General features: G+C 40.5%; 2 protein-coding genes across 2 annotated transcripts; one reads left to right on the forward strand and one right to left on the reverse strand.

Annotated features, from left to right (window-relative positions):
• Positions 1 to 1509: 1509 nt before the first annotated feature.
• LOC117430604 (beta-glucuronidase-like) lies at positions 1510 to 10569 on the forward strand. Its single transcript, XM_034050839.3, has 12 exons — positions 1510 to 1835; positions 2646 to 2834; positions 3358 to 3539; positions 3818 to 3960; positions 4991 to 5178; positions 5550 to 5702; positions 5996 to 6174; positions 6808 to 6954; positions 7425 to 7509; positions 8088 to 8264; positions 8631 to 8766; positions 9866 to 10569. The coding sequence occupies exons 1-12, from the start codon at positions 1617 to 1619 to the stop codon at positions 10006 to 10008; spliced, it is 1941 nt and encodes a 646-aa protein (XP_033906730.2). The 5' UTR covers positions 1510 to 1616; the 3' UTR covers positions 10009 to 10569.
• A 418-nt stretch (positions 10570 to 10987) lies between these two features.
• Positions 10988 to 23389, reverse strand: LOC117429891 (vitamin K epoxide reductase complex subunit 1-like protein 1). Its single transcript, XM_034902934.2, has 3 exons — positions 23075 to 23389; positions 18383 to 18492; positions 10988 to 16241 (listed from the first exon to the last, which is right to left on the reverse strand). The coding sequence occupies exons 1-3, from the start codon at positions 23263 to 23265 to the stop codon at positions 16015 to 16017; spliced, it is 528 nt and encodes a 175-aa protein (XP_034758825.1). The 5' UTR covers positions 23266 to 23389; the 3' UTR covers positions 10988 to 16014.
• Between the last annotated feature and the right edge of the window lie 1065 nt (positions 23390 to 24454).

Here is a 24454-nt window from a genome sequence, read left to right on the forward strand (position 1 = left end):
ACTCAGTGCATTCTTCAGACCTCTGGTGGTGCCCCAAAAAGGTCCATACATCTGGTTTTTGTCATCTTCCTTGTTCCTATCTCTCCGTTTTGCCTGAGACCCTTTGAGTCCAGTGGCATTATCTCTTATTCTCCCTGTGAACCTTTGGGTCCAACGGCAGTCCCTGGGAGCCATTTAGCTCCTTTATGCTTTGTATTCCCAAAAGTCTTAGAGCCTGGCCCCTTCTGGTCCATAGCACTGTTATCTTGTTAGCTTGCAGTCACAAGAAGCTTGTAGACGCAAGGTCTCTTATCAATTGTTAGCAGTAAATGCAATTTGAACCTAACAGTCTGCTATCTACAATATTAGTCTCTTTTCAGAAAAGAACACCAGTATAGCTCTGCCAGTCCACATGCGTAGCAAACTGCTAATCAATTCTCGATCCATGTTTTCCAACAAATAGGTTTAAAAGCCTTACTGAGATAGAACGAAGCACATATTTAATACATCCTGTGCATAAAGAAAATGTAAGCGGCACACACTTTTGTAAATCTGTTAAGCAAATGACATCCCTGTGTTCTGTAGTTATTTAAAGCGGAGTCACTTTCAGTCATGATGGGCAGGACAGCAGACATGACTGACTGCAATATAGTGCAAATAGGAGACAACTGTCTCTGTATCCCAAGTCAGGACACATTAGGAGCAGTTTGAAATGAATGGGTGGCATTTTTAAAAAAACAGGTTTAAAAACAGGCAGTAGAGTTTCACAATTTCCCTGAATACATTTGCAGCGGTATTTTTTTTTTTACAGACATCCCCAGTGGAAATATAAAAAACATACATTTCTCCCTAGGTCATTTTGCATTTATCCGACATTTTACTGCATGTATTCGACTTGTCTATACCATTTCCCATCATATTCTGTTATATACACACCTCTGCTAGTGTTTTCCAATATGAAAAATTATTTAACCTGAAATCAAATATTTCATACATCTACTATATCTATGTTCTTAAGGGCCAATCCGGAACAAAACCAAACTAATTTGGATGACCTGAGAAAACATCAAGGGAGACAGACCTCCATCCTTATTAAAAACGGTGTTCTTACGGAACATTAACAGATGTAGCTCCTGGGGGACCATAAAAAGTACTGTATTGGTCTCTGCTGCCTCCTGGTGGTCGTTAATTGTAATTGAACTTAATATGGTGTACAAAATAATTTTTACATACAATTCACAAATCACTCTGCCACAGTAAATAATAATAATAATAATAATAATAATAATAATAATAATAATAATAATAATAATCACAGACGTGTATCAATTCTCATGTCAAGCTTGCAAAATCGCCAAGGATTTTTGTTTTTCCGTAGCACTGCTGACAGCATTATATATATATATATATATATATATATATATATATATATATATATATATATATATATATATATATATATATGCACAAAAAAGAAGATACAATATAAGTTGTATACATGTCTTCTTTGGAAGATGTGGGAACCATTGCGAATGTGGCAGTGCGCTCCATTTCCTATCATGTGACTGGCGGTCATATGATTTTACAATTCGCCACTGAATCACGTTACCAGTGGAGGTAGCTTTTCCTATGTGGGCATGCAGGGTGATAGGAAGATGGGTAGAGCCTGGAAGATTATTTTCTTCTCTCTGCTATGGAGCTCCTGCCTGGCGTTGGAGGGAGGGATGTTAACTCCGAAGGAGTCCCGCTCTAGAGAGATCAAGGAGCTGAACGGAGTGTGGATGTTTCGGGCAGATTTTTCAAAAACCAGGAACACGGGGTTCGAACAGCGGTGGTTCACAAGAAGACTTTCCGAGGTAAAATAAAGAAATACTACATACATAGCAATGACTTTTAAGTTGCATAAGAAAAAACAATGTTAACGTTATATGTTATCGTTATGTTTTATTAAGTAAGTAACCGCACCGTTCATTTCAAAGTTGCAACATAACAGCAACTCTTCTGTGCAATGTCTCTTCCCTTGTTGAGTCAGCAAAAAAAAAAAAAAAAATGCGGTCGGCTCGGTCAGGTTTTTCAGCATACTTTCTAGAAAGGCTAAATAGCATATTGCTTTACAGAGGAAATGCCCTCGTTTTGTTTCAATACAAGAATACTGTAGTAAAAGTGTAACTGCGTTTGGAAGACCGTTGCCTGGAAGTGCTTTTTGAAACTTGATTTTGAACGTCAGTGGCAAAGCTGCATACACAGTATTGTATGGTTGGAGCATAGGCGGGATTACGGTGGAGTATGTAAGCTTGGTAAAAAGGTTCCAAATCGCTTTGCAAAGAAATAGTCCATAAAGGATTAGTATTCTTTGTCGATAGCAAATTGACAGTAACACTTTATTAGTGATTGGAAAGTGTTTTTACAGGTCATCTCTGTGAATTTGTTTTGCCCCACACCACTCACACATTTTGGACCCAAATCCAGCCTAAGGGTTCATGCCACAGCTGTCTCAGCTTCTGTAAATACAAAGGCATCCCATTGTTAAATGGGTACAGCAGTACATCATGCAGACAGACCAACCATCAACATATGCATTCCTGTGTCAACATAATACTGCTGGGAATGTGGTTGGTAAGGGGAGATCATGTAGAATGTCGTATTGACTCTCCCTGTTCCCCCAGAGTGGCCCTGTGATTGACATGCCTGTCCCTGCCAGTTTCAATGACATCACCCAGGACCCCAGACTGCGGGATTTCATTGGCTGGGTGTGGTATGAGAAGGAGGTGTGGGTTCCTCAGCGCTGGACGGCCGTTGATTCAGGACAGCGCGTGGTTCTGCGCGTTGGCAGCGCTCACTATAACTCCATTGCTGTGAGTATGGTTCAATTTCAAATCGTTACAAAGGTACTGGGGTCTGTTTTATAGTCTACTTTACCAACACTGTATAAGGCGTAACTTGATATATGTTGTTTGTGTTGTGTTGAATTTCAGCCTTAAAAATGTAGTTATGCTTATTTTTTCAGCACCAAGTACAAAAAGACTACCGTAAGCTAACTGATAGTATAGTTTTAGCGTCTTATAGAAACGTATATATTTTTTAAATGGCTAAGTTGTGCCTGGAGTGGCCTGCTGTTTACTCAAGCTACATCCGCACTATTAAGAAGTTACATGGAAAATGTTTCTTTCCTCATTTCGCTTTATCAAGCAGGAAAAACCTTTCTGCTGAAATAAATAAAATACAAAAACCCATGGTAGCCTATTTCCTAGACCAGTATTGAAAGTTAAACTGTAATTGCACATGTAGATGGATAGTTCATGTTTAGTGAACTGGCAGTAGCTACAGCTGTAATTAATGCCACCTCAAGTCAGGTATCTCTTACTTGTTTATTTGCAGTGGGTAAACGGAGCTCAGGTTACACAGCACGAAGGTGGGCACCTCCCTTTTGAAGCTGACATTACCCGGCTGGTTCAGAGCAACCCAAGCCAGCCCTGTCGCATCACCATAGCAGTGAACAACACCCTGAGCCTGCACACGCTGCCTCCGGGGAGCATTCAGTACATGAGCGATGAGACAAAGTAAGTTTTTGGATGTTGAGGTCTCAAGGTCTTGAAGTTTATTTTCAGGGGTAGGGAGATTACATACAGTAGGTTAATGCACTGGTGTGTTAGCTGAGTTTGAAAGGTATTTCGTTGACCCCCTTATTATTCTCCACCTCGGAGAACGCATCATTAAACTACCACACTCTTCAGCACAGTACAAGGGGTCAGTGATAGGGACGGTAGACTGGGCACCCTTAAGTCCAGGCAGATCTGCTTCTGTGTGGTCTCGAATTTAAAATGTTTTATCTGTACAGGTACCCCGCGGGATACTTTGTTCAGAATACAAACTTTGACTTCTTTAACTATGCTGGACTTCACCGGCCAGTCCTTCTGTACACTACACCCAAAGCATACATAGATGACATCACAGTTACAACAGACTTTGCAGACAGTACAGGTAAGTGATGTTCTGGGTTAGAGGTGACACAGCACGCTAACTTAAGCCCCTGCCTTTTTTATTTGTTCAAAGTGTTTATTTTTAGATAAGGATACAGGGCAACAAGCATACATTTTTTGTTATGTAATTGATTTACTTTGTTGATTTACAAAGTCTTCTGATCCCCTGTTTAATGATGGAGCATCCAAAGGACCAAGTGGCAGGACAGAGCACCCTACTGGTAGGATGCAGCAAAGTGGGTTATATTATCACTCCCCATACTGCAAGCAGAATGCAACTTCTTTCTTCTGGTTGAGCAGATTCCAATATCTCAGTGATCGAATGCACAGTGCTGTTTCGAACATGGCATCGGTTTTGCCCATTGGCAATCGTAACCTGCCAAATACAGATAAAAAAAACGACATATTTTCATGATGATGTAACTACCGTAGTGGGCTGAGCATGGCTCTGAATCTGACAGGGATGGGAACAGTGTGGTAAATGAAAAGCGTATCATAAAAGCAACCACAATGATATGCTTTTTTAATACAGAGATGTGTTTTGTTGATACAATGTTCAAGGACACATGCAACTCAGAAAAGGTTCTCCACAATCCCTGGTGAGTTTGCCATTATTTTGCTAAATTGCTTGAACAGCCAGTCGATAAAATCATACACAAATTACAAATGGGCACCAAAGGACACTGCTTATGATTTGGGGGAATTTATTTGTCTAATTAGTAAAATCCAAAACCCTTTTAGTGTGTTAGTCAGAAATAAACATTATAATGATCATAGAATGTACTTCTAATGTTGCAGGATGTAATTCTCTGTTCTAATATGCTACCAGAAGAGGCCTTCAGCTTGACAATGTGCTGGGTGCTCTAGAGTTAAAAACAAATGAAGGTTAGCAACAAATTCGATATAAAGCAGGTGATATTTACAGGGATGAATTCAGGGGCCACTGACACTGCTGTGAGTTGTGTTATTTTTTCCACAGGCATTCCCAATACAAAGGGCTCGTGACCTCTAACGCCTGCTTTATGTTGTAGGAGTGGTGAACTACGTGGTGTCTATCAAGGGAAGCTCAAACCCTTCCGTGATGGTGGCTTTGTCTGATAAAGAGGGTAGCGTTGTGGCAACAGCCAGTGGACCTGCTGGAATGCTTAAAGTCGTTGATGTGAATCTTTGGTGGCCCTACCTGATGCACGAAAACCCTGGATATTTGTACTCCCTGGAGGTACGTTACTTTTACGACTGATATATTTCTCACATTTCATTATTAATTAGTCATTTAGCAGACGCTTTTATCCAGAGACTAGGGGGTGAGCTATGCATCAACAACTGCTGCTGCAGAGTCACTTGCAATAGGACCTCGGTTTTACGTCTCATCCAAAGGACGGAGCACAAGGAGGTTAAGCGACTTGCTCAGGGTCACACACAGTGAGTCAGTGGCTCAGCTGGGGTTAGAACCAGGAACCTCCTCGTATCAAGCCCTTTTCTTTAACCACTGGACCACCAAGCCTCCTATTGTTATGTCCTTTCCATATGTTTGATTACAAGACACTTGTTTAGTTACAGCACGGTGTTGGTTTTTGCTTTGTTTTTCAGGTGCATATGACTGCTAAAAGTGGCAGCTCTCAGTATGAGGACTTTTACACAGTGCCTGTAGGAATCCGCACAGTCCGGGTCACGAGCCATCAGTTTCTCATCAACAGCAAGCCTTTCTATTTCCATGGAGTCAACAAGCATGAAGATTCAGATGTAAGTGGAAAAGGCAATGCAAAGAACAAACACTCACGTCAACCCTGTTTCTACATCGTAGAATCGACAGCCTCTTTATAAGGGGCTAAGAGGAAATAGAGTAGGCGCTTCGTGAGGCACTAGACCAAGTCTTGCAAACCGCAAAGCCAGGTTAAAGATGACATGTGGCTTGTGTGTCTAGCTTTCACAATGGACCCTGTGCTGCAGTTTCAGCAAAGCAGGTATTCCACTTCTGATCACTTTCAGTATCGTATAAAGAGTTAGTAAATGGGATGGTTTCTCCTTTTAAACAGATCAGAGGGAAAGGTCTTGACTGGCCGTTGATTGTGAAGGACTTCAACCTTCTGCAGTGGCTGGGAGCCAACTCCTTCCGCACCAGCCATTACCCGTACGCAGAGGAGATTCTGGACATGTGCGACCGGCTTGGGATTGTGGTCATTGACGAGTGTCCTGGAGTGGGCATCAAGGACATGTGAGTCTGCCTGTTAGTTTATTCCACAGAGTAGGGCCAGCACAACAGCAGCAGGATGAGCTTAACCCCCATTGCCCTTTGGCAAGCATGTCTCAAGAAGCAGTTAAGTGTCCAGGCTGTGTGGTCCAGTGGTTAAAGAAAAGGGCTTGTAACCAGGAGGTCCCCGGTTCAAATCCCACCTCAGCCACTGACTCATTGTGTGACCCTGTGCAAGTCACTTAACCTCCTTGTGCTCCGTCTTTCGGGTGAGACGTAGTTGTAAGTGACTCTGCAGCTGATGCATAGTTCACACACCCTAGTCTCTGTAAGGCGCCTTGGATAAAGGTGTCTGCTAAATAAACTAATAATAATAATGCCAGTTGTGTGGTGGCTAACCGGGCCAATCTAGCTAAACCCTCCGGAAGTGTAACTGCATTAGTCCACTGACCTCAATAGTCCATAATAAAACTGCAGTAGCTTTTGTGTTGTTTTAAAATCGTGTATTCGTTGTGGCTTGCCAAGCTATTGAAAATTGGCAATATATCTTAGATAATAAACAAGCCAGGAAGCAGCTTGACATTCAAGCACACTGCCAGAACCCTCCATGTTAGCTTCATGGATAAGACACTGAGCTTCTGTTGCTGTATCTGTCAGCCGGAGTTTCGGGAACGAGTCTCTCGCCCACCATTTGATTGTGATGGAGGAGCTTGTTAGACGGGACAAGAACCGCCCCTCAGTCGTGATGTGGTCCGTTGCGAACGAGCCCAACGCGGAGCTGGCCCCTGCTGATTACTACTTCAAGTGAGGACAGACCGGGTTTGCATTTTGTTTCTTTTGCTCTTTAACTGATTTGACGCTGCAGACACAAAGTCACCATTATTTGTGAAAGAAAAATAAAACTGCTAATGTTCCATAACCAGGTACAAACAGCACAGTTGAAAAAAGTCCTTGTTGGGTAACAGTGTTATCTTTATCAATATGGCCCTAAAACATTGAAGTTAGTTATTTTGGATGTTCTTGGGCCATTTTAAAGTACCGTTTTCTGAGAATGTTGCAAGCCGTAGATTCAGGGTGTAGATTCTTTGAAACACACAGAGGGACCTTTTAATTGTGTGATAACTGCACAGTACCTGAAAAGTTTTATCGGATTATAGCCAAATGCAATCTGAAACCTCTCTAGGAGGCTAGGACTGTATGGTAAAAGTGATCTAGGCTGCAGTCTCCCCAGCTCATTGTGTAAATGAGTAACTGTGCAGTGTTTGATTTTGCAGGTCTGTGATAACCCACACCAAGTCTCTGGATCCCACCCGGCCTGTGACCTTTGTGTCGAACAGCAACTTTAATCGAGACAAAGGTGTAAGTATCAGTACAGTGCTGCTTATGTCTTGCACCCACACCCCCTGGTGCATGGAGTGTGTGATCCCAATACAGTTAATCTGTGTTCCCTCTGCTCAGTGTTAACAGGCTCTTTTGCACACTGAGGGGGATATTTCCAAATCTTGTAGACCTGCGTTTCCATTTTTCAAAAATAAAGCACATTTTAAACTTTAAAAAAAAATTGAGTACAATTTGTAAGGTTAATTTTCTTAAAAATAACATGCCAGTCTTCAGGGGATTTCAATCGAAAGAGTTTATTCAGGAACAGATTAAAGCAATACTGTAAGCAAACCTGCAGGTCTGAGGTGGTATTTGAGCTGCCCTGGTACAGAGATGGTGTTTCTGTGCAGCAGAGCTACAGGTACTTTTACAGGTCTTAGTGTGTTATTATTTCTTACAAATTGCTGAAAGCTCACTTGCCACGTTTTGAAAACAACCCCCAGTGGGAGTTATTACTTGGCAAGAGCACTGTAAGTTAATCGGTATAAATCGGCATTGCTTTTGTATTGTGGTGCCTGGCTCTGTTAAGTAATGCTTGGCTGTTTGCTGCTTCGCAGGCCCCGTATGTAGATGTGATTTGTGTGAACAGCTACTTCTCTTGGTACCACGACTCGGGACACCTGGAGGTCATTCAGATCCAGCTGAACACTCAGTTTGAGGATTGGTACAAGAAGTACCAGAAGCCGATCATTCAGAGCGAGTACGGGGCTGATGTCGTCCCGGGGTTACACAGCGTGAGTAACCGCTTGTTCTTGCAGCCTCTGCCACTGCCTGTTAAATTCAGTGCAAGGGTGGAGTTTGTTACAGCTAGCTCCTTGATTAGTATGCGGAATGCGTTCTTCTATAGTCTAGACGTCTGTGCACTCTTACATTATCAGGAAATCAAACAGTCCAGCTTGCCAAAGGATACATTTTTACAAAACACCTATTGAGCTTATACTCTTATCTGGTGCTCATTTCTGGGGTATTGAATATTTTTATACAATGCTAATATTAGGAACGGTCACCCACAGCACAGGCTTGGCACTGCCGTTGCAGGCCTGCAATCTGTCTCTTGCTGGAGCAGTTCTAGTGCTGTGACGCCTAATTGCTTTCTGTAGGATCCTCCCATGATGTTCACTGAAGAGTATCAGAAAATTGTGCTGCAAGAATACCACGCCGTCTTTGATCGGAAAAGAAAAGAATATGTCGTAGGAGAACTTATATGGAACTTTGCTGATTTCATGACCGCTCAGAGTAAGTATCTATTAGAACCCTGCATTTGCAATTGAACCCTGATGAGAAGGCATTGCCTGGCTGTGGAACACGCCAGGGAGGCAAGCGCTTACTGTACAGCTATCGCCAAAAGTGCGTGTGGCGGAGTGTCCCGCCTCTATGTATTATTATTTGTATTTTTGTTTGCGGCGCGGATAAAAGCGCTGCGTCTTTTATTATATTTAAAAACCCTGTGAGGATGCATGGCTGATCAGCTACTGATTATTTAAGTAGCTGACAGTCATGCATCCTTACCAAACGCGTGCAGACTCTGGCCGAGGGATAATGAGATAATTAACAACTAGTCAATCCCTCGGCCAGAGTATATAAACCTGCAGCTCTCTGCACTCGGGGTTGAGTGTACAGAGGAGAGTACGGGGAGCGGAGAGAGCGAGCAACATTTAAAAAAAACAATTGCTAAAACGTGCTGGAGTATCCAGCACGGCACTTACTTGTTTGCTTGTTTATTCGTTTGGCCCTCGTGCCTTTTTGTTTTGTGTTTTGTTTAAATCTTTTGTTTTGTTTATTAATAAATACGCTGAGTGCCATTGCACTCAGCTTCAACCGCCCATCCATTGTTTTGGTTTCTACTTCCTGGTCCGTGACGTCACCACTGCGAGCCAGACTGCCACAGTGCTGCATCACCTTATAGAATTAATTCATTTAGCTTCACAAAGTCGAATGAAACCTGCTGCATAATGTTACGTTAACATACTGAATTACGTACCGCTTTGTAGTTTTCCATGTACTTCATGAAAAACTGAAAAATGTGACATGGAAATTACTATTATGGCTTCCGGTAAACTTTTTTGTGGTACCATTTTGTAGTTTCTTTGATTTACATGATGTTAAATAAAAGATATAAATTATGTTCACATTTTTTTTTTTTTATTAATGTCTGAATCCTTAAATTTGTTGGTGATGCAAAACTTTTGACCACAGCTGTACATGCAAGGTGAACTACCTGGGGTAACACTGCTTCGTTACCCAGGGTGCAGTGGGGCTCAGCTGCTGTTCTGTACTGGGATTGCACAGAGGGGGGTGAGTTCTGTATATATTTAATAAATATTTTTATTTGCAGGCACAACTCGCGTTGTTGGGAACAAAAAGGGAATCTTTAGCCGCCAGAGGCAGCCCAAGACAGGAGCCTTCATCCTGAGAGATCGATACTGGAAACTAGCGAATGAAACAAGGAGACTTCCCCTTGCAGCCAGATATCCCTAGAGATGAGCCCCTGGCCAGACTTTCACTTCACATCTCAGCAGTGTACTCTGTGCCTTACTGCTTCTGATCTGAAGCCCAGATACAACATCTTTTAAAATACATTGTAAAATAACCAGTTTTTTACTTGGAGATTACAGTGTCACAGTTTTTTTGTAAAACATGTGTGCTAGATTGTTTAAGCTGCTAGAAATGACCTCATCTGTAATTTATTACAGGCTCCTAACTGAGCCCTTTATACAGTTGAACATTTGTGCTGCCAAAACATATATAAAAATGTATATATTATTTTTTTTCCCCCACAGAAGAGCTGAAAAAAAATGTTTTTTTTTTTTGTTATTTTTTACAGAAGCGCTGAATTTATTTATTTTTTTTTCTTCTGATGTTTAGAATTTTTTGGGATATTTTTCAAAATTATTAGCAGTAAAAATAAAATAAAAAAAAATGATATTGTAATATATCCAACATTTAAATCGTGTATGATTGTTACTTTTCTAGTCAACAGGTTTGTAAGACCTTCTGTAACATTTTTAATAAAGAATACTGATGTTTCTGACAAGTGTTCTTGAAGACTCAAAGGCATCATTAAAATGTGTATTAAAGATAAACAATGCTGATATTTCTATTCAAATGTATGGCCATGCATCTGTGAACCAGTCTGTAAGACTGTTCTCTGCATGAGCCTCACCTGAACAGGCTGGGTTTGAAACAGTAATACGTGGTTCAACATGTAGGTGTAAGTGAGGCTCTCACTATCTGTGTTTGTACTGTACAAATAAGATACACAGGTTATGAAAATAGCTGAGTGCAAGGAAAACAAACTTTGCTTGTTGGAATGGGACCAGGAACCTGGCAGTGTGCGATAACACGCAAACGTGAACACACTGGTAGAGCAGGCTAATTATGTTGTGTGTGAATTTCAAGGCTTCCTAGAATAGGGTAAAATATCACATGTTTTGCAATAAAGACCAGTCGCCACAGGTAATTTCTACATTTATTTAATACCAAAAAGTTATGTGCAACGAATACACATTCATACATATTTACATGTTTTGTTTTTGCCATTGAGCAAAATCATATTGAAATGTTGCCTGTGACGGGGGGTGGGGTGCTTTCATCCTCAGTACCTTATGTACTCCTGGGCTACAAGCTGTGCTAATATCTCACAAACACACACTCTAGTCAGATCATGCTTTGTATACCGAACAGCCTCTTTTTAAATAGAATAGACAACCGTTTCGATTTTTTCATATCCACATGTCTTGAGCCATTAATTGGCCGTGGGGCTTCCCCTAATGTTTTGTCATATTGCATTTAAATAAAGCCTGACGAAAACACTGCTATTTTTTATTTCGGCAGGAAAGCACCAGGTGCAGTCTCCCAGTTCATTAATGAGCCAGGACTAATTGCAGTGCGTACAGCTTTGCAATGATGGAAGAAGCAAGAAAGGGGTGTTCGCTCCACAGTTTTAGAAACTCCTTAGTTCCTTACCTCCTGGTAACTCTTGATTCGTATTTCAGGTCAGTATTTTACCTCCCAAATGAAAGACAGCCTGAAGACAAGGCTGGTTGTTTTATTTATTTTTTGCTTACATGCCCAGACTAGCAGGAGTATGACACTGGAGCACAGCACACTGAACGTTACAGATCATCACTGAGACTTCTCTCCCAGCCCACTACATAGACACTTAAAATAAATACAGGATTTACAGCATTCACATAACATCACTAAGCAATAATAAAATAAAAACACACACACACACACACACACGAGGCACCTTCAACCCAAACAAGGATCCCCCAGAGCTTCACCACCCCATAACCCCCCCCCCCCCAAAATAAAAAGCAATTCCAGATTCACAAGCTAGCATAGTGATAATAAACCGTGTACAATTCAAGATTTAGTATACGGAGACCAAATTAGGGACCAGTTACATGAAATTCAACTAAAGAATCACATTTAAAGAATTTGGCAACTCATCTACAAACATAATTCAGGCGATTTTTTAATTTTGTTTAATCTTGCGGAGACAAGGACAGTGAACAGGGTCACAGGAATGTGCGTAAAGTACAATTCTCAAAAGTGGTTCTTCAAAGCTCAGGAAGAAATGGCTGAGGTCACCCGTGTCTTTATGAACTTACACAGTGTCTCTATGGCATTCTCTACAGGACTGGACAAGCTTCAACAGCACTCTACACTGACAGGACTAAGAAGACAAACAGCAGACTTACAGAAGGACTACACATTCTCAGCTAAAACTGAATGTTTTAATGCTAGCTGTTCCACTGTGCACAATGACAATGAAAGACATGCTTCAAATGCTCTGTGGTGCTATTATCACCCTCAACACTGCTCATATACAGGATCTAACAGCTGAATCCATAGTTGTTCTACCTTCATGTAACACTTTTATATAGGAATACAGCATAGTTATTTGTCGGACTTCTATTTGGCAAATAATACAGAAACAACCTTTTAAAAGGCAGTTCTCCCAAAGGACTCTGGGTATTGTCATTTTCTGCCCCAAACCTCAATTTTTTATGGATATTCATTTTCATGCGCCACATTCCAAGTAGTGTCAACATTCTCTGCACAAAAAAAAGGGCATAATACTTCAAATATATTATCGTATGGACAAAATAAAAGCTTCTGGAAACAAAACACAAAAAAACAAAAAAAAAAAAAAAAAACATACTGTATAAATAAAACACAAATCAGTGTAAAAACTTGGTTTTCAGAGCGTGCAAAAACACCCCAAAAAAAATAAGTTAGGATATTTAAAATAAAGGCATACCAGTAATAATTCAGAAAATGTCCTTATTGAAAGAAAAAAACAACATTCTGTATACAAAGACTACACAAGATGCCAAACCTTTAACTGTTACAACAGCAAGACAGGAGATCTGCAGGCTGTTTACTTCACATCGCAACTTCAGACCTATTCAAGAAATAACCAGTTGCGTTTTATTGTTTAATAAAATGGAGGACTGGCCTATTGAAGGCCTAGTGCTCAACAGAAGGCACTTTCGTAGTCACATTTAATAGTCAGGTTTACGTTCTAGGGCTTGATTAACAGGTTTTTGTTTTCTTTCAATAAAAACGTTGACGATGTAGTATAAGATACAGACATTTAACACGAGCTGTGCCCTGGGCTGAATTTATTGGTCCACTTTTCTGCCGGGATGATCCAATTGGACAATTTGAATGTACAAAACATACAACAATACGCTGACACAACACTGACACCCTAACAATAGTAATAATAAGAATATAGAACTGGTGTCAGGCATTACTGGGGTTAAATGCTATAGGAATTGATTCATGATTGTTCATGAACAGCATACAATAGACACAAGCCAGTTTCTGAAAACCGGTTGCTGGTACTGCAGACAAGAGATTAATAACCCAGACATGATTAGAATGCAGTTTCTACCTTGGGCTGCAATGGGAACGGGTGTAATAATGCTTTAACAACACAGAGCTCTCTCACAGGTCCATGGTTTTCCACCTTTTATTTTCACCTGGGTGAAGCCAACTTTTTCCTGCTGCACCGCTCTGTTCTCTTGTTATGGAAGAGGCAACAGGGCTTCCCCCAAGCCTTGCACACACGCTCCAGGATGCACGAAGGAGACTATGTGGGGTCAGATGGGAAGAGAATAGGGAGAGCACTACTTCCATCAAACTTGAGGGGAGGGTATATGTGGGGTTCCCCCCCAAAATCAAGTCTGAAAAACAAACGACGACACAAAGGAGGCAAGACAAAGCCTGGGTTACCAGACCATAACCATCTTGGCTAAACAAGTGCTTGTTTCTTTGCTATATGGTATTCAGGCCGTAGCTGCCACCAGCTCTCTTTAATTGTCAGATAGAGGTTCTATATTAATGGCACCAACGGCTTGTGGTTTAGACTAGAGGGATGGTGTGAAAACAGACCCCCATATGCAGCACAGCTCTACAGAATGTATAGGAATTAGTCAAGTTTGAAAGAAAGAAAAAAAAAAATAACTTATTGTATTGCTTCAAGCAAACTGAAGCAGTCTGTTTGTTCTCTCAGAAAGTTTTGCACAACTCCCTCATTAGCTAAGTGTTATACAATTGAAATTTTGCTAAACCGTTTAACCAGTTAAAAACAGCCATGAGAAATATTAGACGCCTTACCATAGGACTGAATATTAATTATGGCACCAATATCCTTGTAGCTGTAAAAAATAATAATAATTAAAACTATGTTTAAATATTTAACTTAAAATGCCCCAAAACAATCAAGTTATCTTGATCACGTATAGCTTGTCTTCTGATTTTGACAACAGTGACAAACGAATACATGCTGCGGTCACATCTACCTGCTTCTTAAACACCAACTCTTTCAAGAGCTGTTATTGTTTATTTCCTAGAACCAGACTGATTAAAAACATTCCAAACAGGGCAACGTTTAAACTTTCTAGCGATTTCTTTAAGTTTCGTTTTAAAAGTTCAAACATGTAATAAATTAAAACCTTAACAGCTCCTGGATACCATGGCTGTTATTTGAAGATATGCAGTACTGAAGTGCAGCAGACAGTATGCATTCATTCCCCATCCTAGGTCTTTTGTTATAACCCATCATGTCCATTCATAAAACACCTGTTGTCGAATCTTAGGCCTCATTTTGTAGTGAATCACCCTTGTTCGAGGCATTAGCCAAAATATCTACTTGACTTAACTTGGATGATTATTGTGATTGAGCGTGTGACGTTGCTGATAAGTGATTATCATCAACAGGCACAGCATTGCAATCATAGAAAAGGGTGTAGGATTTACTAGGAGAATCTACTTAGACAGGCGTCCACAGGCTTAGGCTCCAGAGGGTTAGCACAATAACAATAACATCATTTAATTGCCAGAACAATTGTCCAACTTGGTCCTTTATCATACACATTTTATCAACAATCTTAAAAAAAAAAAAACACAAGGTTCTACAGTACACCACCGTCCTACAACTGATCAGCCGCTAGAAATTGCCAAAATGCTACTATAATTCACCTGGCTTCTTAGAAGCTCCAAACCCTATTCTGAATATCCTAGACCCAAGATTTTAAAGTTAGATGGCTATTACTGGTGTTAGGCTTATTAAATAGCTATCGTTTATCTTATTGCTGTTTCAAGAAAGCATTAATCATCTTTAAAAAGGTGTCTATTTTAACATCACTTTTTAAAAGAACTCACTCCTTTTAAAGTGGCCGCACATGGGTCCCATTTGACCCTGTGGCTTCACAAAGGCAAGTTTTTTTGTTTTTTACCAGGTCCACCCAGCACAGATTTTTTTTTTCCATGGGTGACTGAAGGGAACACGTTAACACAGTTGGGAATACAGCTTTTACAATTCTGCCAGATTAGGAACAGTGCAGTCCAGTTTTAGACTCTGGAAAACACTAAAACATAAAGACCTCCTACCTTCTAAAACACTTAAGAGCAGCTATTTACACAATGCATAAGGATACCAACTTGTCTGAAAAACAGACAGATCTAAACTAATAAGCCACCTGTTAGCTCCTACTAATTATTAGTGGTCCTTTTTAAAACATATTGTAAACATAGAAAGTTCTTAACTCTGTATTTGGAATTTGTGAACTGTACAGGAACTTTGCAATCATGCTTTTTTTTCATAATTATTTTCTTGTAAGTACAGCTCAGGAAAACAGGAACCGGTTTTTGTATCTTTTTCAAGTAAACGGTTTAAAAGTTCAATTTTGAAAGCTTGGGCTTTCCTCAGAGTCCAATGCAAAGTACAGTTAAAGCTTGTCGGTCCTGAGCTCAGATCCTCTGCTCATAACCCATTGGAAAGAAAGGACAGTCCGTTGGGGTTAAAAAAAAAAAAAAAAAAAGAAAGAAAGAAAGAATTAACTTTGATATCTTCCTTTGTAATTCTATTTCTCGAATCCCCTCTGATTTGTATTGATTTTTGTACTGCAGAATAAACATAAGAGAAGCAAGTTCTCCACGTGGCAAGTCAAAGTGCAGAGGTCATATTTACTCCTGCTTCACGCTGAGCTGCTGCTTCCAGGCTTCGTTCAAGTAAACCAGTCGCTTGTAGTTGAGCATGAAGAGAATGACGTTCAGCACGTATGTGGTGACGCAGAGAATGCAGAAGTTCTTCAGGACAAAGTACAGTATGTATCCCAGATACAAGGAGCCCAGGACTGACACAATGGAGGTGGTCATTAAGATAAGGGCTGCCATTGCACTCACTGTCAAGCCTGCATGAGAAAGAGAAAGAGACAAGCATATTAACTGGTATGAACACATTTCAGCTCTCTAGAAATAAGAAAAAGTCAGGCAGAATAATAAGACCTAAATGGAACCTCTCTTTGTAGGCACAGACTGCAGAATGACATAAAATCAATTTCTGCTCTATTCAAATTGAAACCAGCCAGCTTTTTATTAACACCGGACGGTTTTGTTTTTCCATTCTGATTTTCTTTCTTTGTAGAGTTCGCCTACAGACCGAGACTAGGGGAGGGAGAGAACCCCTCTCAGTATGATCGGTCTTGACACAGGGTCTTGCTGTAGTGTAATATTTCTCCTGTTTAATAAGCACTTGTATGTAATTCTGTTAAAAATGCATTCTACTTTAACATTTGTACCGAGCAATTTCAGATGTGTACGTCTGACACCGTACAAATATAACTATTTTTTCCCCCCCGAGTTACAATCAAGGAGGAAGACTGCTTCTGTTGTGTTATGTTGTATTGATAAGGATCTGATGCACACACACATTTGTTTTACACAAGTCCTCAAACATCACAGATATTTTGATACCATCAAAGCGTGGATGAAAAAGTCAGTTCATCCGAGTAAGTCAGATGATTTTATGAGCATTTCTCCCTGATCAAGAAAGGGGGACAAATGAGATCCACCTGAATTACAGTACTAGTTAGCTGACATACTATTCCCAAGTACAAAGCCACTTCATGATTATACAAATGACTGTCTTTAAAAGTGTCTGAAATGCAGGTCTGAAATTGAGGAACTGCCCTTGAGCCTTCTGTACAGTCTACCTTATCAGAATGCACATGTTGTTTCAGACAGAGGTTCCTTCACCCCTTGAAAACTGCTTGCCTAAAAGGAGGTTATGAAATCAAATGCACACAGCAGGCGACACTGTCTGAAATGTCTGTCTACTTCACTTAGATTCCCCATAATCAAAAACATTTAGAAATCAAAACAAAAAGGAATAATCATCCTCTCCCCAAATGTTGTTTGATAACAGCATAACACAAAACATGCTATGGGCCAGTAGGCGCTTTCATGTAGTAAAATATTTTTTACATGACTCACAAGGTTGTTATATCATAAACCCCTGTTGAAAATATTGGCTCCAATGTCACAGAACACGTAGAGCTTGATTAAGAGTTAAAGGAATGTGCCCACGCCCTTCTGAAACCTTACTGTACAAAATACACCAAGACAACCATAGCATGCAAAGCACCTCTCTCCTGTATGTAACTACTAGACTTTTCACAGAATTGTGGTTAATGTAAAACTTGGTTATCCAGCTATAGATAAATATATTTAAATATATATTTGAGTGAGATATTCATAAACCCTGGCAGTCAAAAGGCTCTTTGTGCTAACTGCACCACTTCTGTCTATTCAAATGCAGAAGTACAATAGATTTGACCCTTTAATGACAAGGCTGGTTCTCAGTTTGCATGAGGCTGTATTGGGCGTATTTGAAAATCAAACACAGGGAGGTTAAAATGTGGCAATAAAAACATGTATTTATTAATGTAGGGTTTGTAAACTACTTTAAATAAAAGACAGTATTGGAAAAAAACAACAACATGGAAACAACCTGCCAGGAAAGAAGTCACACAGATTATTAGAGCATTTTACAGCACCAGGGAATCACCCAGGTTTGCATTCTTTTTAGCTTGTTACTCATGAAACTAAACTGCATACAAATACTATCCCAAAACGAGATGGATGCAGCAAACAAAATTCTAAAACTGTACTTTAAAAAAACCTTTACTGCGTAACGTTCCCTTGTAAACTTCCTTATAGAATTATTACAGTATAAAAACAAATATCAGTAGCTAAATCGGTCTGGATAATGCATGGCTCTGTCTGTAAATCGCACTTACGCTGAGTGAAACAGTACAGGGCTGGGCAATAACTGCTTTAGAGAGGATTATTGTATTTCACTGTATTCAAATGATTCGGGTTGGTGGTTAAATTGGCTGACTTATTCTACCCTCTCCCACCAGCACAACTGAGCTAATAATAACCAAATCTACTGCACAGCAGTTAATGAGAGCCGCTAAGCAAACCAGAGAGGAGATTCCAAGGAGTTTTGAAATAGGGCGTCGCCTCACCTTTTTTCTTTTGCAGTACTTACCCAGTAACATTTGAAACACATAAAATGCAAGCCCATAGACACTGTTTGGCTGGTTCATTGCACTGGCTTTACCAAAGATGGAGCCCAGCACCCCAAATCCTCGACCCCATCTGAAAGAAAGCAAACGGGTACAGTTATTGTAGCAGGGTCACATGACCCAAAACAGGTGGGGTGTATCTCACAACAGAATTAAAAAAAGAAGGGGCTCCCAAGTGGCGCAGCCAGTAAAAAGCACTCGAGTGGAGAGCAGGATGCACCCTATAGTCTGGAGTCCAGGCTATTCCTTTGCTGACCAAAGACGGGAGCTCCCAGGGGGTGGCACACAATTGGCCGAGCGCCGCCCGGGGGGGCGGCTTAGGTCGGCCAGGGTGTCCTCGGCTCACCGCGCACCAGCAACCCCTGTGGTCTAGCCGGGCGCCTGCGGGCTTGCCTGTAAGCTGCCCAGGGCTGTGTTGTCCTCCAACGCTGTAGCTCTGGGTGGCTGCATGGCGAGTCCGCAGTGTGAAAAAAAGTGGTCGGCTGACGGAACACGCTGCGGAGGACAGCGTGTGTTCGTCTTCGCCCTCCCGAGTCAGCGCAGGGGTGGTAGTGGTGAGCTGAGCTAAAACAAAAATAATTAATTTGACACTACTAGATTGGGGAGAAAATAACCCAAAAAAAATTATTGGCTAACTAAATAATAAAAATAAAAATAAAAAAATGTTAATTTAAAACAAACAAAAATTGCAATAAACATGACATTTGCACCACACCAGTGGATCTTGTTCAGCAGTGATGTTTGACAAAGCCAAATAGTGAGCGATCTCCTTTGAAACTTTGATTTAATGTGCAGATTATGCACATTATGACCTAATAGCTCAGGGTAGGAAATAAAAGTGAAACAAAATTAAAAGCAGATTTCTGAGCTGGACATCAGCACTTGGTAGCAATAAAACAATCCTGTATGTGTATCTGTGGAGATAACTCAGAGGAACAGGTTAGTCCTATGAATAGAGGAGTCATTGCACCTTCAATCACACGATGAGGTGTATATATGTGAACGTAACATTAGCAGGTTTATTCAGCAGGTTTCATTTCTTTACGAAGCAAAATTAGCTAATTCTATGGGGTGATGCAAATCTTTTGGCCACAGCTGCATTTTGTAAGAGCACAAGGGCATGCAGGTTTCACAATTAATAATAGGATTATTTAAACTCCAGAACTTAATACCTGAACCCACAGCACCCTACAACCCTGCTGCACTAGTTTATATAATGCAGACCTACACAACAGGAAGTTATCAAGTAGAAGATTTCCATGCAGCACAAGTTATACAACAAATGTGTGTCTTAAAAACAACGTAACTGCAGCAGCAGGCAGGGTTTCAAATCGCTACCAAATAGTTTTTGTTTTAAAATCCCACCTGTTGGTTTTCTACCTCAATGACAAACAGGAATAAGGACAGTCATGCTGACTGCAATAAATCTACATGTGCTGTAACCTTCCCTTGATAGGCACAGTGCAGCAGCAGTCACCCACACAATGCCCAGGGGCAATCCTTATAAACAACCACTTTTGAAAAGCCTTGTGGACCCCTAGTGAGGCATGCTTTGAATCCCATTGCTGATCTTATCTGGGGGCCACAAGGGACGATTGCATTGGGCTTTGTGCTCCCATCGGGAAGAAAATGGGCTAGGGATAGTTCTACTCATCACTGACCCCCAGAGACATCCCATAGGGATTATAATTTATTCAAAAATACATACATTAAATGTTAGGCAGAGTGCACCCACATCATAACACTATGCAATGTTATCCACTTTACAATGAGAATGCAAACACAGCAGCATTGATGGTGCAAACAGACATCATAAGCATACCATCTTAAAACCTTTCCAATCATAAAGAGCGCTGCTTGATAAAGAGGGAACACTCTATTTATACCTTCCCAACAAGAAATCAGGAAAGCATGAGTCATGGGACTTGCAATTTGCTGTGATTGGTTTCCTCTACATTGGGCACCCACTCATCAAAATGATTTTGCTCTCAATAATGATGACTCAAACACCTTCATTGTGCCCATTTCATACGGAATGGCCCTGACACTGAGAAAGGATTTTCAGAGAGGACCCGGGCAAGATGCAGCAAACTAGAAAGCCTGACACAATGCAACGATTAAATAGCTGTCACCTCAAAAGGTGTGATCACAGTACAATCTGAAAGGGAGAACCCAGTCATCGCCAAATCCACAAAAACCGAAAACATGGGATCTGCAAGACATGCAGTGATGCTGACAACGGAAAGCTGGGACTTGAAATCAGGACTCGAGAAGCACTTGTTTGCAATGCCAGTCTGCACTGGAGGCTCTACACTATTAAGGCTGACTTTCATCGTTGGTATAAACTCAGCTCTGCCTGTTTGTTCAAACAAAAGCGTGGGCATGCAAACAGTACTGCTGCATGAAACAACACATTTCCTTCCTGGTTGCAGGAAGCTGAGCAAGGCCAATTTGGGTAGGAAGTTACATTTCTTCAACATGCAGCTTTCTCCATTGACAATGGCCAGCGTCTTTTGTCTGAGTATTTTGCTAACGCACCGTGTTAGCTACACTTTAAATACTGCATCGCTTTACGTTTTCAATAAAAAATCAGAGTAGGTTCAGATATAGGCCTAAATACAAGACCATTTTCACATCTTTGATATATTTCCATCAGCAATTCATTCAATAATCTAAAGGATCTTAAGCATGGGGTGAAAATAGGATAGCCCAGATTAGAAAATTAGACCATCTATTATCACAAGATAACATATTACAATAACTGACCCATTTTATCTATGTATGGATTTTAATCATTTTCTAACTTTTTTGTACATTAAGCACCGCGGTATCACTTTGCATATCTCAGTTACCCATGACACTATTTTTGTTTTAGCAATGGTTTTATCAGCCAAATACAGGAATATACCACAAATAAGCCACCTAGTACAGGAATATACCGCCACAAGAGACTCCGATTTCTGCATGCCAAGACCGTGCCAGCTAGTGATCAAGGATTAGGGTTAAGCTGCATCATCTCACAGTCACTTTCAAAGCATGCCCCTCCATAAAGAGATATGACTATCTACAAGCTCTGATGTTACTCAGGGAAACTAAACGAACAGGTGGAAAACTTTTTTCCATGCGGCTTGTTTGTAGGAAGGGACAGCGTTTTACAGGAAACGCTTTACAGTGCAAACATTTTTAACATGGGCTTATAAATGTGTTTTTGAATATATAAAAACATTGTTAACTGTACAGGCACTACACCTTTAAGTTAAGCAAAAACTTCCATCAGTGTTGTGGGGAGTGTAAATCTCAATGAGCTGTATGATGATTTCTGGGTAGATGGGGAGTTACTTGGTCACATGCAGTAATACAAGGCGATTGATTGAAGGGATGATTAAACTGGTTTTGGAACACTTGGCAGTACTGTCAAATAACAGGCAGAATTCTAGATGTTGTGTATGTAATGCAGTAGCCTATGGCTAAGAGAACAACCGTAGGGAAGCAAGCTTAATTATTCTCTACGACAGAGTTGACCACACAACACACAATATGTCAAGGCCAATCTCGATATGAATCAATAAATACAAACGTATGCATTACTTCTGTCATTATGCACGTGCAACAACATATGAAATTAACAGACAAAGAAAATAGCTAGTCAAGCGTCTGTTAATAAACAATAATAATAATAATAATAATAATAATAATAATAATAATAATAATAATAATAAAGTAACCGACAAACTAACATTCATAAAATACCTGACAAACTAAATCAACAAAATGACGGTAAAAATGCAGCAGTAATTATGAAAACGAGAATTAATTTTAACACAGTGGTTACAACACAGCACCGCCTTACACACGTTAAAAAAATCCAGCAGCGATGACAAATCAATTTTAAAAAGAATGAATAAACCATTTGAATTTGAGTTCGATGAGGAGTTATCGGGTTACAAAACAGCAGTGAATCGCTATCGGTGCCAAAAAGGTGTTATTTCAATAGAAGTTCTTGTTTCTTTAGGTGGAGCATTTACAATGGGAAAAATCTGTTTCACGACAAGGTTGTTCCCTAAGCCGGTGTGTTCTCTTAGGAGGTGTTCCTACAACAGAGACTACTGTCTTACAGTTAATATCACAAACGCAATAACAGTTAAAAAATAGTCAAATAGCTTGCTATAAAACGATATGCAAGTTACATATCTTGCTAAGACAGCACAGGGTCGGTAAAAATAAATCAACAATATAACGACAACATCACACTGGTCCACCCCATCGCTTTGTGTGATTAAGAATCAACTAATCATGTGCCGGCTTATTGAGAATTAAAACCCACGTATTAAACAAGAACTACCCAATTTAATTCACAACAATAAGCAGCCCCCGTCTTTGTGCTTCTTCAGCCGCTACAGCACTCTGCACCCCCGTACCGAGTGAGGTGTCCACTCCTCCTTGCGTACGTCCCAGCTGGTCAGACACACTGACGGGATCAAATCGATGCATCGATGAATCATCGGAGCATTAGGTGCTGAGCAGACCAACTCCCAAATGCGAAAGAATATTGTATTAGGACAAATCTTCCCTATTTGCCGTGCCCGCTCACTGTACACCCCGATCTCACTCCCTCCCCTGTGTGGTCAGTGCTACCGCAGCCGATGGTACATTACCTGGAGGTGAACACTTTGGAGCAGCTGACCGAGTCGCTCACGTCGCACATGGCCCGATAGCCCGTATCCCTCTCCTTTTCCGTTTCTACATGGTAGGCGTAGAATGATACGAGGATGCCCAAGATACAAACCAGAAGCCGGGCTATTCTTTCCCACCGAGGGGTGGACACTTTCAGTACGGGCGCCGCCATCTTCCTCCGGATTTGCTCGCACACTCAGCCTCCTTCCATTGGGCTGCGGGAGCGGCGACGCGAGTTTGCGTCAGGACGTGCCGTAGCGTGATGGGCGTGGGATTCCACTCCGCACCACGTATTGGATGGGAGTGGGGTAGTATGAGGAAGTGTGTTAGGTGCCATGGTGACGCTGTACCGGCGCTATAGCGTTGTAATAAAATACTCAGCAGGCTTAAGAAGGTGGCAAACCCACTGTTTTGTTTATTATTATTATTATTATTATTATTTATTTCTTAGCAGACGCCCTTATCCAGTACCTTTGTACCTTTGATTTAAAATAGTTCATACTTATTTTAAATAGCCTCGTCCATGAAAAAACCTTGCCTGTTTAAAAAAGTAAATACAAAAAAAAAATAAAATCCTATTTTGGCCTAGTACTACTAATAAAAAAGAAACCTATGTGTTGTGGCCAATCTGGTATCAATTTGGAATTGATGCGCAATATTGGTCTCTGATTGGTGTACGTCATAGCATAAGTATGTACCAGCATCTGCAATTATTATTATTATTATTATTATTATTATTAATTTCTTAGCAGAAGCCCTTATCCAGGGCGACTTACAGTCGTAAACAAAAATACATTTCAAGGATCACAGTACAAGTAATAATACAATTAAGAGCAAGATAAATACAATGACTTTGGTTCAAGCAAGTACAAATATATGACAAAATACGATTCAATAACAGTGTCAGTGATAGTTGCATCAGGATATAATTAAATACAAAATACTACAGATTAAATAACACTTGACAGATTACAGTACTCTAAAGTATAGGATTAAATGCAGTAAAATAGGGGGCAGATAAGAGCAAGTAAATCTTATTTAAGGAAGATACTTACTAATAGATCGACTGCCACAGAATGACTGCGGCTGTTCTGGTTTATTCTCGTAACTATGTTTAGTTTTGTTTTCTGTGCTATTGCCTGCCGTATGTTAAAATACCTTTAAAGCATTAGTTTGTATTTAATCAATAAGGATGACGAGTTCGCTGCAGGCTGCTGTAGTTGCCTGTAGTATAACCGAGTTCCCCGATGTTTGTGTTGAAACTTTCTGCTGTACACTTTTTACCTCTATTGTATCCAGCTGCTTGGATTGAGTGTCTCATAGTGGTCTGTAGATGGAAGTGCCTCATTCACGACAGTTCA

The sequence above is a fragment of the Acipenser ruthenus genome, chromosome 26 (genome assembly GCF_902713425.1).
Source record: "Acipenser ruthenus chromosome 26, fAciRut3.2 maternal haplotype, whole genome shotgun sequence".
Lineage (NCBI taxonomy): Eukaryota > Metazoa > Chordata > Actinopteri > Acipenseriformes > Acipenseridae > Acipenser > Acipenser ruthenus.